Source organism: Salvelinus namaycush, chromosome 4 (assembly GCF_016432855.1).
Source record: "Salvelinus namaycush isolate Seneca chromosome 4, SaNama_1.0, whole genome shotgun sequence".
In the NCBI taxonomy this organism is placed as follows: domain Eukaryota; kingdom Metazoa; phylum Chordata; class Actinopteri; order Salmoniformes; family Salmonidae; genus Salvelinus; species Salvelinus namaycush.
The window spans coordinates 21558901-21573359 of NC_052310.1; the positions used below are offsets into that span (position 1 = coordinate 21558901).

The window sequence follows — 14459 nt, forward strand, 5'->3', positions numbered from 1 at the left end:
AGTATAGACTGAGGAAGATGTGGAACCACAGTCTTGGGGAAAAGGCCCAGACACGGAGAGAGTCAGAGAACTAGAGACTGAAGCTGAGATAGAAGCAGTAGCGACCTGAGACCCGGGCAAGCCAAGCCTGATGTTAAAGATGCTTGTGCTGTTTATTAGCGTCCCTGGTCTGTCGGAAGAACAGCAGGCCCCTGCAGTCCTCAGCCTCCCAGCTCTATTTATAGAAAGACCCAAAGATACTCTTAATGACACCGCGAGGTAGAGCCAGGGGGAGTTAAAGAAACACAACACTGTTTACTTTCTGAGTCTGTAGGCTGGAAATCCACCAACAGTCTGGAGTCACACTGGGATGATGTCATATCCCTGGAGAAGATGTGAGTGCCCCAGTGTGTCTGTGACTGGGAGTGGGATCAGTGCTTGACTTGGCCAGGAGCTCACAGGAGCTGAGTACCGGCACCTCAAATGTTCTACTGCTTGAGCTCCTGTTCCACTTATAGAATATTGTCTCTAAAGTATTGTGGAGCTCCTGGAGCTGAAATACTCCAGCTCCCACAGTCACTCAGTTTATTTATCATTGGTTCAGATTATTTTGTCTTTCGAACAGACATGTTTATAACAGAGCATTTTACTGCTGTTATTAACTTTTGTTCAATCCTTTTTGGATATTTTCTGGTTGTTGAATGTGTGTTGTGCGTCTTTTGAAACTTGTGTTGCAAGTCCGTGTTTTAAATAGGGCATGTGTCCTCACCTGTTAAGTATAAAGTGGAGGAGCAAGACCACACATATCTGGTGAATCTGTGTTTGAGACCAGAGTTAACATCCAGAACAGGACAGATTAGGAAAGGGTTCAGGGCCACATTTTGAGGAAACAGTGAAAATATTTTTTTTTATGGAAGAGTGCAAAGCCTCAAAGTCTTTTGAAACCAACACAGCTTTGGCCTCGTTGTTTTCAGACAGTTTGTAGAATACGTTTAGAGGATGTGTGGAGGGGTGGGGGAGGAGGTTGCGGTGTGGAGTGGGGGTGTAAGAGGTGAGGAGGCGGGAGGTTTTGGAGTCAGGGCCTTGTGGAACCCCCTAGCGGTTCTGGCTTTGGAGTAAATGCAGGCCCAGCAGACCCCTTCCCGCCCCAGGGCACACAAACCCCAGGCCTTCCCATATTCCACTGTTATTTTCCTGGTGCAAAACGCCTCGGGCTATCAGAGCTGGTGGGGCTTGTAAAAAAAAATACAAATATTTACTCATAAAATGTGTATTAGAAGAACTAAATCAGTCATGAAGAGCCCTCTCGCGTCGACTAACTTTCTCTCAGCTTTGGCTGGACTTTTCCCCCTCCTCTACTGCCCTTCGCTGTTTGCCTGCTTATTTCACTCTTCTTCCTCCCCATCCGCAGTTTTCTGGAGACAAAGCCTACATACGCACCCACACACACACACACACACGCACACACACACGTACGCACACACACATCCTAGAGATTGGGAAAGGGTCTCTCTTTTGACCTGGGGGATTTCAAAGAGTCTGGATTGCATAATTCTTCTCCCCCCCCCCCCCCCCCCCCCCCCCCTCAATTACAGAAAATGACTGTTCCCGCCCCAACAAGTGGGTGCATATTTTAGCCCTGCACCTGTGGCCTAGACAAAGGAACCCACAAATATCAACAAGGAAACATATTCGCCCATCGTTTCCCAGTATAATTTGAATCTGGCAGCTGTCCTTAGGAGAATGTGAAGTTAAACAATACACCTTCTTAGACCTTCTAGTCTTAGTCAACGCCAATAAGACTTCACGCTGGGATAGTGGGATTGACTCTTTTGAATAAAGCTCTTTTATATTTGTTGTTTGATTTGGTGTTATCTGCGAGCTATCATTCTGATCCCAGGCCCCTGTCCCCAGGGTGTTATTGGACATGATGAGCATGTGTTCAGTAATGTGTGTGTGTGTGTGTGTGTGTGTGTGTGTGTGTGTGTGTGTGTGTGTGTGTGTGTGTGTGTGTGTGTGTGTGTGTGTGTGTGTGTGTGTGTGTGGTGAACATGCCTGTCACTTTGTGTTGAGTGTATGCGTATGTTGCTCCTTGTAGCCTACATGTCAAAATCTGTGTGTGTGTCTGTGTGTGTGTGGTACACAACCACTGCTCTTGTGTCTGTCTGGCGGTGGCTGTGTCATGGCTGTACTATGAGGCAGCAGCACCCATGGCCACAGATGGGCTGGAGATCTGCCTGGGGTCTCCAGAGCAAGACCCAGGCTCCATATGTAAACCTGAGCTGCTCGCCTCTCTCTCTCACGTTGTTTACAGGGCTGGAATGCCTCTAGACCCCGTTTGGCCTGCGACCGGGATTCACTTCATCCTCTCTCGCTGGTCTGTGGGGAATATTTACAGTGTTCCAAGCCACTTTGGCACATTAGGAAGCCTGTTTGTCTGATTGGGGGAAAGCCTCTGCTCTTAATCCAAAAGTAAATTAACAAACCGGTCTGCGCCGAGGCTTGGATTGGATGTGATAAACACGTTAGATGGGGTTTTAACAACAACAGGTTTTACACCATCGACCGTCTCCACAATTCAGGGCAGCTGACTCGGTTTATCGCTAGTAAAATTGCATAAGATTATTTTATTTGGTCAGTGTTTTGACGCTTAGCTTATTCATGAAATCCGTACATTTTGGGAGAGCTTTAGTAACATTATGCATTAGACTAGTGTTAATGACATACAGTATGTATCGAAGTATTTCAGGTTAAAATGTTCTATTAGTCCTCTCGTATTCCAAGTCAAATATTCAGTACTATCGCCCAATTGGTGGTGTGGACGTGGAAGGATGTGTGAGCACTCACAATGCACTCTGTTTCCCGCTGTGGCCTCCTCCTGTATAATGGATGGCACTGGGTTAGCCTCAGCTTGTTTGCATTGTGATGACTGGGTCTCATTCAGCAGCTCAAGCCATGCCAAGCTGAACTTCTGCATCAGTCACTCAAATATGGCAAGCAGACAGTCCAGCAGTTAGACCTTGGTAGTGAAATGTGGGGGCTTGGGGCTATTTTTTAAGACCACTTCTCTATCACTAACTCTCACCCACTTTCTAACCAGTGTGCTTGTCGCTATGGGAAATCTCCAGGCGGAAGAGAGAGAGTTCATCCCTGTGTAAGGATTTAGAGGACTCCCTTGTCTTTCACTTCATCAGAGACAATTGAGTTATTCAATGGGGGGGGGGGTAAGAAGGGGAGGGGGTAAGAAGGGGAGGGGGACGCCCCCTCCCATGCACAGTGTGTGCTCTGGGTGGCTCTTAGGGGCGGGAGATGCTGGGGGTAAGGGGAGGTAGAAGAGGTAGGGGGCGAGAGAGTTATCCTCCGGAGCAATTTGTCACATTGGAATGGCTCTTGAGTTACCAGGGAGGCCCTCCTAGCAGGAGAGTTTTTCAGGGGGGGAGCAGGGCGTCAGAGAGGGGTCAGGGGTCACTGCCTACTCAAGCCCCGGCGGCGCGTTCGTCAGCAGGCGCTGGGAGGAGGGAGGAACGAGGGAGGAGGGGAAAGGGGGAGGAGGTGGGGTCAGAAAGCTTGCCACTTGCCGGGGCTCCGTTTTCCTTGGCATGCTTGTAAAACCTGCAGGAGGGATTAGCATGTGAGAACATTTGCAATAGCAGCCTGAAGTGGAGCTGCCTGTCAGGGCATGTGCCCCCTGTTTCTCCGTCTCTCACTGCTCCAGCACCACACTCTGGGGTGTCACCTTTCACCCCCCCCCCCCCCCCCCCCCCCCCCCCCAAACACATACCACCTCAACGGACGTCCCCTCACTCAAGGCCTCCCTGTGGTTGTGTGGATATTTGTGCCTCTGGACAATAGTACTAAAATTGGACAATCATTTGGTTAGTCTAGTCTATAAGAAGAGTTTCCAATGACTGGAATCAGAATTAGGAATGTGACATCCACCAGGCTCTCTGGCACCAGTACACTCTTCGAAAAAAGGTGCTATCTAGAACCAAAAAAAGGTTATTCGGCTGTCCCCGAAGTGTAGACACTTTCAACAGAGGGTTCCAGGTTTTTTTCTAGATCAAAAATGGGATTCTCCCTGACTGTCTGTCAAGCTTTTATTTTGGTGGTTGTGAGTACTCAAAAGATTATATCATCCAAAAAATATTTAGGGCCATTATCTTTTCTACGTACTTTATATCTGGTTTTAGTCGTTGAGGTTTACACTGAGTTTTGCCATCCATACAATGTATTTCTAAAAAATAAAATACAATAAATACAGTTGAAGTTGGAAGTTTACATACACTTAGGTTGGAGTCATTAAAACTGTTTTTTCAACCACTGCACAAATTTCTTATTAACAAACTATAGTATTTGCAAGTCTGTTAGGACATCTACTTTGTGCATGACACAAGTCATTTTTCCAACAATTGTTTACAGACAGATTATTTCACTTATAATTCACTGTATCACAAGTCCAGTGGGTAAGAAGTTTACATACACTAAGTTGACTGTGCCTTTAAACAGCTTGGAAAATTCAAAAAAAATGATGTCATGGCTTTAGAAGCTTCTGATAGGCTAATTGGCATCATTTGAGTCAATTGGAGGTGTACCTGTGGATGTATTTCAAGGCCTACCTTCAAACTCAGTGCTTCTTTGCTTGACATCATGGGAAAATCAAAAGAAATCAGCCAAGACCTATAAAAAAAAAATGGTATACCTCCACAAGTCTGGTTCATCCTTGGGAGCAATTTCCAAACGCTTGAAGGTACCACGTTCATCTGTACAAACAATAGTACCCAAGTATAAACACCATGGGACCATGGAGCCGTCACACCGCTCAGGAAGGAGACGCGTTCTGTCTCCTAGAGATGAACGTACTTTGGTGCGAAAAGTACAAATCAATCCCAGAACAACAGCAAAGGACCTTGTGAAGATGCTGGAGGAAACAGGTACAAAAGTATCTATATCCACAGTAAAAATAGTCCTATATCGATATAACCTGAAAGGCCGCTCAGCAAGGAAGAAGCCACTGCTCCAAAACCGCCATAAAAAAGCCAGACTACGGTTTGCAACTGCACATGGGGACAAAGATCGTACTTTTTGGAGAAATGTCCTCTGGTCTGATGAAACAGAAATAAAACTGTTGTCCATAATGACCATCGTTATGTTTGGAAGAAAAGGGGGGAGGCTTGCAAGCCGAAGAACACCATTCCAACCGTGAAGCACGGGGGTGGCAGCATCATGTTGTGGGGGTGCTTTGCTGCAGGAGGGACTGGTGCACATCACAAAATAGATGGCATCATGAGGGAGGAAAATGATGTAGATATATTGAAGCAACATCTCAAGACATCAGTCAGGAAGTTAAAGCTTGGTCGCAAATGGGTCTTCCAAATGGACAATGACCCCAAGCATACTTCCAAAGTTGTGGCAAAATGGCTTCAGGACAACAAAGTCAAGGTATTGGAGTGGCCATCACAAAGCCCTGACCTCAATCCTATAGAACATTTGTGGGCAGAACTGAAAAAGTGTGTGCGAGCAAGGAGGCCTACAAACCTGACTCAGTTATACCAGCTCAGTCAGGAGGAATGGGCCAAAATTCCCCCAACTTATTGTGGGAAGCTTGTGGAAGGCTACCCGAAATGTTTGACCCAAGTTAAACAATTTAAAGGCAATGCTACCAAATACAAATTGAATGTATGTGAACTTCTGACCCTATGGGAATGTGATGAAAGAAATAAAAGCTGAAATAAATAATTCTCTCTACTATTATTCTGACATTTCACATTCTTAAAATAAAGTGGTAATCCTAACTGACCTAAAACAGGGAATTTATACTCGGATTAAATGTCAGGAATTGTGAAAAACTGAGTTTAAATGTATTTGGCTAAGGTGTATGTAAACTTCCGACTTCAACTGTATATACACTGAACAAAAATATAAACGCAACATGTAAAGTGTTGGCTCCATTTTTCATGAGCTGAAATAAAAAAAAATCCCATACGCACAAAGCTTATTTCTCAAAAATTTGGTGCACAAATTTGTTTATATCCCTGTTAGTGAGCATTCCTCCTTTGCCAAGAAAATCCATCCACCTAACAGGTGTGTCATATCAAGAATCTGATTAAACAGCATGGCCATTACACAGGTGCACCTTGTGCTGGGGACAATAAAAGGCCACTTTAAAATGGGAAGTTTTTGTTGCACAACGCAATGCCACAGATGTTTCAAGTTTTGAGTGAGTGTGCAATTTGCATGCTGACTGCAGGAATGTCTGTTGCCAGAGAAAGGAATGTTAATTTCTCTAGGTCCAACCGGCCTCACAACCACAGACCACGTGTAACCACGCCATTCTAAAATGGATTAAATAGATTTTTCCCTCATCAATCTACCCACAATACCCTATAATGACAAAGCAAAAACATGTTTTTATACATTTGAGCAAATGTTTAAAAAACTTTTTTTTTAAAGAAATATCACATTTACATAAGTATTCAGACCTTTTACTCAGTATTTTGTTGAAGCAACATTGGCAGCGATTACAGCCTTGAGTCTTCTTGGGTATGATGACGCTACAAGCTTGGCACACCTGTATTTGGGAAGTTTCTCCCATTCTTCTCTGCAGATGCTCTCAAGCTCTGTCAGGTTGGATGGGGAGCGTCACAGCACAGCTATTTTATTTTAAAATAAAGGTTAAATAAATAAAATACAATGTTCAGTGTTTCTCCAGAGATGTTCGATCAGGTTCAAGTCCGGGCTCTGGCTGGGCCACTCAAGGACATTCAGAGACTCCCGAAGCCACTCCTGCGTTGTCTTGGCTGTGTGCTTAGGGTTGTTGTCCTGTTGGAAGGTAAACCTTCGCCCCAGTCTCTGGTCCTGAGTGCTCTGGAGCAGGTTTTCATCAAGGATTTCTCTGTACTTTTCTCCTTTCATCTTTCCCTCAATCCTGACTAGTCTCCCAGTCCCTGCAGCTGAAAAAACATCCCCACAGCATGAGGCTGCCACCACCATGCTTCACCGTAGGAATGGTGCCAGGTTTCCTCCAGAAGTGATGCTTGGCATTCAGGCCAAAGAGTTCAATCTTGGTTTCATTAGACCAGAGAATCTTGTTTCTCATGGTCTGAGAGTCCTTTAGGTGCCTTTTGACAAACTCCATTGAGCTTTGATGTGCCTTTTACTGAGGAGTGGCTTACATCTGGCCACTCTACCATAAAGGCCTGATTGGTGGACTGCTGCAGAGATGATTGTCCTTCTGGAAGTTTCTCCCATCTCCACAGACAAACTCTGGAGCTCTGTTAGAGTGACCATTGGGTTCTTGGTCACCTCCCTGACCAAGGCCCTTCTCCCCCGATTGCTCAGTTTGGCCCAGGGGGGCAGCTCTAGGAAGAGTCTTGGTGGAGGCCACTGTGTTCTTGGGGACCTTCAATACTGCAGACATTTTTTTGTACCCTTCCCCAGATCTGTGCCTCGACACAATCCAGTCTGGGACCTTATATAGACAGGTGTGTGCCTTTCCAAATCAGTCAATTCAATTTACCACAGGTGGAAACAGGATACACCTGAGCTCAATTTCGAGTCTCATAGCAAAGGGTTTGAATACTTATGTAAATATGGTATTTCTGTTTTTTATTTATAATAAATTAGCAAACATTTCGTAAAACCTGTTTGTCGTTATGGGGTATTGTGTGTAGGATGATGAGATTTTTTTAATTTAATACATTTTAGAATAAGGCGGTAACGTAACAAAATGTGGAAAAAGGGAAGGGGTCTGAATACTTTCTAAATGCAATTTTTTTAAGCGTCCAGGATTTCAATGGCAGAAAAGTCCCTGGGGTTCTACATGGAACCCAAAAGAGTTCTACCTGGAACTAAAAAGGGTTATCCTATGGGATAGCTGAATAACCCTTTTGGAACCCTTTTTTCTAAGTGTGTACGGTGCCTTAAGAAATTATTCAGACCCCTTGACTTTTTCCACATTTTGTTGTGTTACAGCCTGAATTTAGAATGGATTCAATTGTGATTTTTGTTTTTGTTTGTTACTGGCCTACACACAATACCCCAGAATGTAAAATTGGATTTAATTAAAAATTAAAAGCTGAAATGTCTTGAGTCAATAAGTATTTAATCCCTTTGTTATGGCAAAAACGTAAATACGTCACATAAGAAGTTGCATGGGCTCACTCTGTGTGCAATAATAATGTTTACTGTGATTTTTGAATGACTACCTCATCTCTGTACCCGACACATGCAATTGTCTGTGAGGTACCTCAGTCAAGCAGTGAATTTCAAACACAGAATTTTGAAAAGAATAATGGGCAAATGTTGCACAATCCAGGTGTGCAACGCTCTTAGAGACTTACCCAGAAAGACTCAAAGCTGCCAAAGGTGCTTCTACAAAGTATTGACTTACTGGTGTGAATACTTATATAAATTAGATATTTCTGTATTTCATTTTCAATACATTTGCAAAAATTCTTAGAAACATGTTTTCATCTTTCGTTATGGGGTATTGTGTGTAGATGGGTGAGAGAAAAATATATATTTAATCTATTTTGAATTCGGACTGTAACATAATGTAGAATGGTATGAATACTCTATGAAGGCACTGTATATGCTGTTCTGAGTTACCTCACATCACTCTCAAGTGCCTCCATCTCCCCGTCCCTTCATGGCAATTAATACCCATTGTGGGGGGTCTGTAAAAACCACAAGACCACAATCACTGGAGCTTTACAAGTCGTCTTTTCCACTAGGGCTGGGAATTGCCAGGGACCTCACAATATGATATTACCACGATACTCAGGTGCCGATATGATATGTATTGCGATTCTCATGATTCTATATGTATTGCGATTCTCATGATTTTATATGTATTGCGATTTTTATACTGCGATTTTACTGTGATTCGATGTTCCAAAACATATTTCTCACCATATGTCTGCTGCAGAAGAACAAGAGAGAGTCATGATAAAACGAGTTTTGATCAATCATAGAAATACAATCACTGTGTCACTGTGTCATAGAAATACAAGTGCTGAAAACAAATTGGCTTCCTATTTAAAAAGAAGATGATGAACAAGCCTTGAAGGAAAAATAGTTTCGGTGCAGGTACAGCCAATTAGCGCAAAGTAATATTGTGATATTGTCAAAACGATACGATATATCATAAAAAATAATATCACAATATGTAAATAGCGATTTTTTTTACGGCCATCACTATTTTCCACCCCTTGACGCACAAACATACCGTTGCAGTAAAAGCCTTGCGGGGGTCATAAATGAGTCGTTGTGGAGCCAGCCGGAGTTTTTGTTACAGGGGCTGAGGCAGAGGACGGGAGTCAGGCAGAGGACGGGAGTCAATAACTCCCTCCAGCACAAACCACAGCAAAGCACCCTGCAGTGAACCCTCTGCTAATTACCACTGATTTATCCACGGTCTCAGGAAGGGTTGTGGCACACACACAAATACAGACGTCACACACACACACACACACACACACACACACTTTCTGACGTAGTAACAAACACAGCAACACACAAGTGTACAGATTTCTTCTAGCACAGGCCCTTACATAGAGGACAGAGAGTAGCTCTGATTAGGTAGTTGAATAGGCTACAGGAAAGGAGCTGTTGGATAGCGTGCAGCAGAAGGGCCATAGTGATTGTTTTATTTAGAGGCTAAGGATAGGGACACAGACGTATATGGAATGACAACATTCCAATTCTAGCTCCGGCCAAGTTTTTTGGACGGAATCCTAGCCCAGCAGTTGATGTTCCCTTTGCATCAGAGGCCAAGATACAAGGCCAACTCGACTTGTCAGAAGTTTCCTTTGGGGGGACCTGGTGTGGTATAAGGCGGCATACATTACGGTGCTACTTTTTATATCGAGTTTACTTCAAATCCATTTTTCATGCGCCGGCCTGTGGTCCCAAGGTTAAGAAACGAGTCCGGAACCCTCCAGTGTTTCCACTAGCCAACTCTAACGACCCCCTTTCTTTCTCTCTCTCTCTCTCTCTCTCTCTCTCTCTCGCCTTATTCTCTTGGTGTCAGTTTTCCTATCTGGTTGTGTTGTTCTCCCTGTACATATTTAGTTGTTGATCATGTTATATCAACTGTACAGGGTTTTATAGTTCTTTTTTATGGCATATTTTTCCATTCATATTTTGACTGCCCTCATTCCCATTAGGAGTGTGTCCACAGCCCCACATGCAAATTCAGGGAACTCCTGTCACCGTTTGACGTATTGGTTTGAATACCTATTTGAATGTACTCTCCGTCAGTCAGCAGTATGGAAAGGTCAATGGTTCTTACACAGTGCGCCCTAGCATGATATTTAGTAGTTCTATTTCTCACACCGTACAGTAAGTGCCTGTTTGACCCTGTTGACCCCCTGTAACGTAACTTATGTTGGGGGCCCTCTCTGAGCGCAGGCAGGCAGCTGAGGTGATCTCAGTCTGTGCCCCCTCCGACTTGGTAGACCTGACATTCGTAAGGCAAGAGTAGTCTATAGCAGGGTCACCCCGGAAGGATCACTGTGTCAAAATGTAGTGGGAGCATTAGCTATAGTCAAAGAGCAGGCACAGCAAATAGAGGTCTAGAAGGGAAAGCATTCAGCTGTGGGTAGTGGAATGAGCGGGGGGGTATTATACTTCCACTATTGCATTATATGAGTACCCTTTTGAGAGTGTCCTTGAATCCTTTGAAGGTAAATAGTCAGTATGACCTGTTGACAAAGAAGACATTGGTCGCAATACTTAAGATGCTAGGCTTCTTCTTTATGAAGTTCTTGCCGCTGTAAAGTTTGTCCTGCAATGGTTCAGACTTTGCTCTCCCTGATTCCTTAGCTCATAATTCAGAGCAACTGCTCTTCCTCCTCATTCCTTCCGCGTTACAGTCCAGGAAACTAAGTATGGTTGACTATGTCACCAAAACGATTGGCATATCATCTGATTTAAAGGGCTCCACCCAGTTTATGAGAAAATCGTCCATGTATCTATCTACATCGCGTGTGTGTCTCTCTCACTCTCGCTCACTCCCACTCTCTCGTGTGTGTGTGAGTGTGTGTGTGTGTCACTCAGTCCTGATAAAGGCCAAGTCAATTATTCACTGGGACAGTCACTAGGTAGAGTCAGACCGAAAACAGCGTGCCGTGGCTCCACAGTGCACCGTTTTATGAGGTTGGCCAATAAAAGTCATTCAAGTCACCTGGAATCCCAGAGTGGTCACATTTATGGCATTAAGTCATTCTAAACCCATAATCCACTTACAGTAGCCTTCACAGAAGCAGTGATTTAGCCTACCTCAGATTTGGAACGGTTCTAATTCTTGAACGGATGCCATAGAACACAACTGTACCCCCTTCAAACTGCTAGGACATGTAGTTCTCTTTTTTAATGTCTGTAATAAATGGTTTCAATCTAATGTCGTTTTTTCAGGGCGGGGACTAATATGACACCGAAAACGCAATGTTATGATTCCTCTCAATCCATATGAAGAGCGTGTACTTGTTCCTGAGGCAAAACCTCAGGAACAAATTTAAATTGTTTTTACTTTCTTTCATGTCATCTCTTTTAAAATGTTGATTCCTTTTTGTTAAATGTTTTTTTTTAAATTACTTCCTGCATCGTTAACGTGTTCTTTTTTTTCTTTCTCCACTTTGTTTCTTTCTCGCCATCTAGTACCTACAGATGAAATGGCCCCTGCTAGACCACGGAAGTCTTCAAAGTAGACAAGCACTTAAAGATGCCCGGTCCCCGTCACCGGCGCACATCGTTGTAAGTAACACCCTGCTTTAGTCCTTTACATTTCTCTACCTCTTTTTCCCTCTAAGACGGAATGACAACCCTTCTACTGTATCCTGTTGTACACCTCTGTATACCCTCTTTTTCCAACACAAAACCTGTTGAATGGATGTCAGTGACTAACTGAAATACCTAGAGAGATGGCTGTCTTCCTGGAAATGACAGTCACTCACTAACCAGCCAAGATATTTTAAACCCGACCAACAGAGGTAGCTACTCATCATATTTTTAGAGGGGTGTCTTGCTTATATAAAGCATTTTGGGGGCTATAATAATTATATTGATTGTACTGATTGCGTAAAGCCAGTGGTAAGATCATGGGAAAGGCAAAGCTCACTTGGGATAAGCTGTTGGCTGTAGTGGAGTTGGCAAAGTGGCAGGTGACCATTGCTCTTTGGACGGCCACGCCGCTTCGGATGCAGTGTGTCGACACAAGGCCCCGCCCAGCCCTTACTGTACAGTAGAGTTTGGAGCCGGATAAGGATAAAGATATGAACCTTATAGGGAAACCTATGGAGATGACCCATAACCTCAGAGATGGAAGGTTTATTCTGCTGACTTCATGAGCACGGTGTAGGTGGAGTTATAGCCACGTGGTTAAAGAACCCACGCTGCTCACATTCTGGCACCCAGGCTGGCTACGTGACTATTGGACCGTGATAGGGTCATGAAAACTGAATCCTTGTTGTCTAATAGACCATGTTGAAATTTAAAAAGCCAGTTCTCTGTTATACTGTTCTGTTTCTCACTTTCCTGGCTATTAAGACAGGTCAATGGGACAGTAACATGGTGAGGAATATCAATCCGATGTGTGGCATGAATGTTAAAGGTGTTAACAAGGTGACTAAGAAGTGCCTTAGGCCAGAATTAGCATAGTGGGTAGCATTGTTTCTAGAGTTACATCACCAACGTTAATGTTCATACATGGTGTATATGCAATATTATCGGACATATACTTGGTTTAGGCTATGCTATAGACCCATTGGCCCGTATTCATAAAGCTTTTCCGAGTATGAGTTTTGATCTAGGATCAGTTTGAACTTTTGGATCATCGCAAAGAAGATTACATGGACACGGGGGAACTGATTCGAGATCAGTAGTCCTACTCTGACATGATTTATTTAGAGTTCACCACATAGCTGACCCTGTGTTGACCCATGGAGCGAACACGTAGTCTACATTTGTTTAGCGCTTGAGTTTTTACGCAAAGACTTGAACATTTAGTGGCATAACTGTCAAGGCACTGTCTTCACGTACATCACTGTTGGTATTTGCTAAGTATAGACCGTTTTTATGAGCCACAATAAAAATACTATCAGAAATGGTTTCCAGTTCAACATTAATAGAAAGTTGGCTAGCCAGCCCTCTTAGTCTTTTGCCCAGTTTCGTTAAGTACATACAATTTAAAATAGGCTGTTTATTTGAAACAGAAACCCTGTCAAAAGTTATGCTAAGACAAAGAGATGGCGATGACAGTGCTCTAACAAACACAACAACCAAACTCAGTAGGACAGTCCCTCCTTATCCTCCGAGAGACGCCAGTGTTATTTTTATACCGTAAAGTTCAGGGGGCCCTACTTGGACGGTTATTTTAAGAGACATACATCTCGTCTGAAATCATTAAGCTGGTAGGAGGCAGTTAAGTTGCAGGTAAATACTTCTGTTTTTATTCCTCCATGAGTCATATGGCTGTAAATACTTATCACCTCACGTCTTCCATTGCTCCTTAGTACCGGGGGCTTGAAGAGGACTTTCCTAAGATGACATCCAACACACGGTTCCGGTTCAAATGCCTTGTGCTCAGAATACATTAGCGTCTCGTTGCGCCAGCAAACGTGTTTATCTCATTGTTTATTATATTATTTATTTTGATTGATCGGTACCATCTGTGATTTGTTTGATCAAGAACCGGGGGGGGGGGGGGGGGGGGGTGTAAGATCAGAGGTGTTGCTGCACACTTGCTGTTAGAGTAAGTGATTCAATTGAATGTGAGATGAAGCTTGTTTTGTTATTTCCCCTCCCGCCCTTCCTCTCCATCTATCTCTGACTGAGGGGAGTTGGATTAAATGTTTCCCTGGTTTGCATCATTCCAGTGTTAACAACGTATAGACAGATGGGTATGGTCAGAGATAACAGCACCTTGCGCCTTCGTGTCTCAGTCAGCGTGTAAATGTATAGATCGCAACCCCCTAACCAACATGGCCTATATGTTACTCTACGTGATCCCCTTATCAATAAATTGAGCAGTAAACAGTGGTTTCTTTTTGCTTTTAAATGGGAAGAACCTTGACCTCTTTGGCTAGGAATATGCTGTCTGCACTGCAGCGATAAGAGCCAGCCGATAGGCACCGAAGATAAGGAGAAGTTCAAGTGACCCTTCAACAATCTTAGAAAAAGTCAGAGACAGTGAAACAGTAAATAAAACAAAAAGATCAAGTTTGAGACATACAAATGCTAAATTGAGCAGAGAGAGATGGAGTAGGACAAAGACAGATGGACAGATACACAGAATGAAACAAAAATGGACTATCTTGTGAAGAGTCTCTGGGTAGGTCAGTTTCTGGGGTAGAAGTGGGTGGAGCTCTTGAGGGTCTGGAGGAAGTGACCTCGCAAGGGCTTGTCGTTACGAGGCTGCGTGGTTTGCCCATCACCTCCACGCTCGCAAAGGGGGCACGCCAGGGCCTTTGAAGTGTCTGACC

The 14459-nt window shown here is 43.8% G+C and overlaps 1 protein-coding gene across 15 annotated transcripts in view; it reads left to right on the forward strand.

The window, feature by feature from the left end:
* LOC120046309 (transcription factor 7-like 2) overlaps positions 1–14459 on the forward strand; it is a 107512-nt gene that overhangs the window by 24398 nt on the left and 68655 nt on the right. For all 15 annotated transcript variants that reach the window (XM_038991419.1, XM_038991417.1, XM_038991424.1 and 12 more), the window contains exon 4: positions 11638–11733. In XM_038991419.1, the coding sequence (XP_038847347.1) occupies positions 11638–11733 (96 nt within the window). The remainder of the gene's footprint in view (positions 1–11637; positions 11734–14459) is intronic.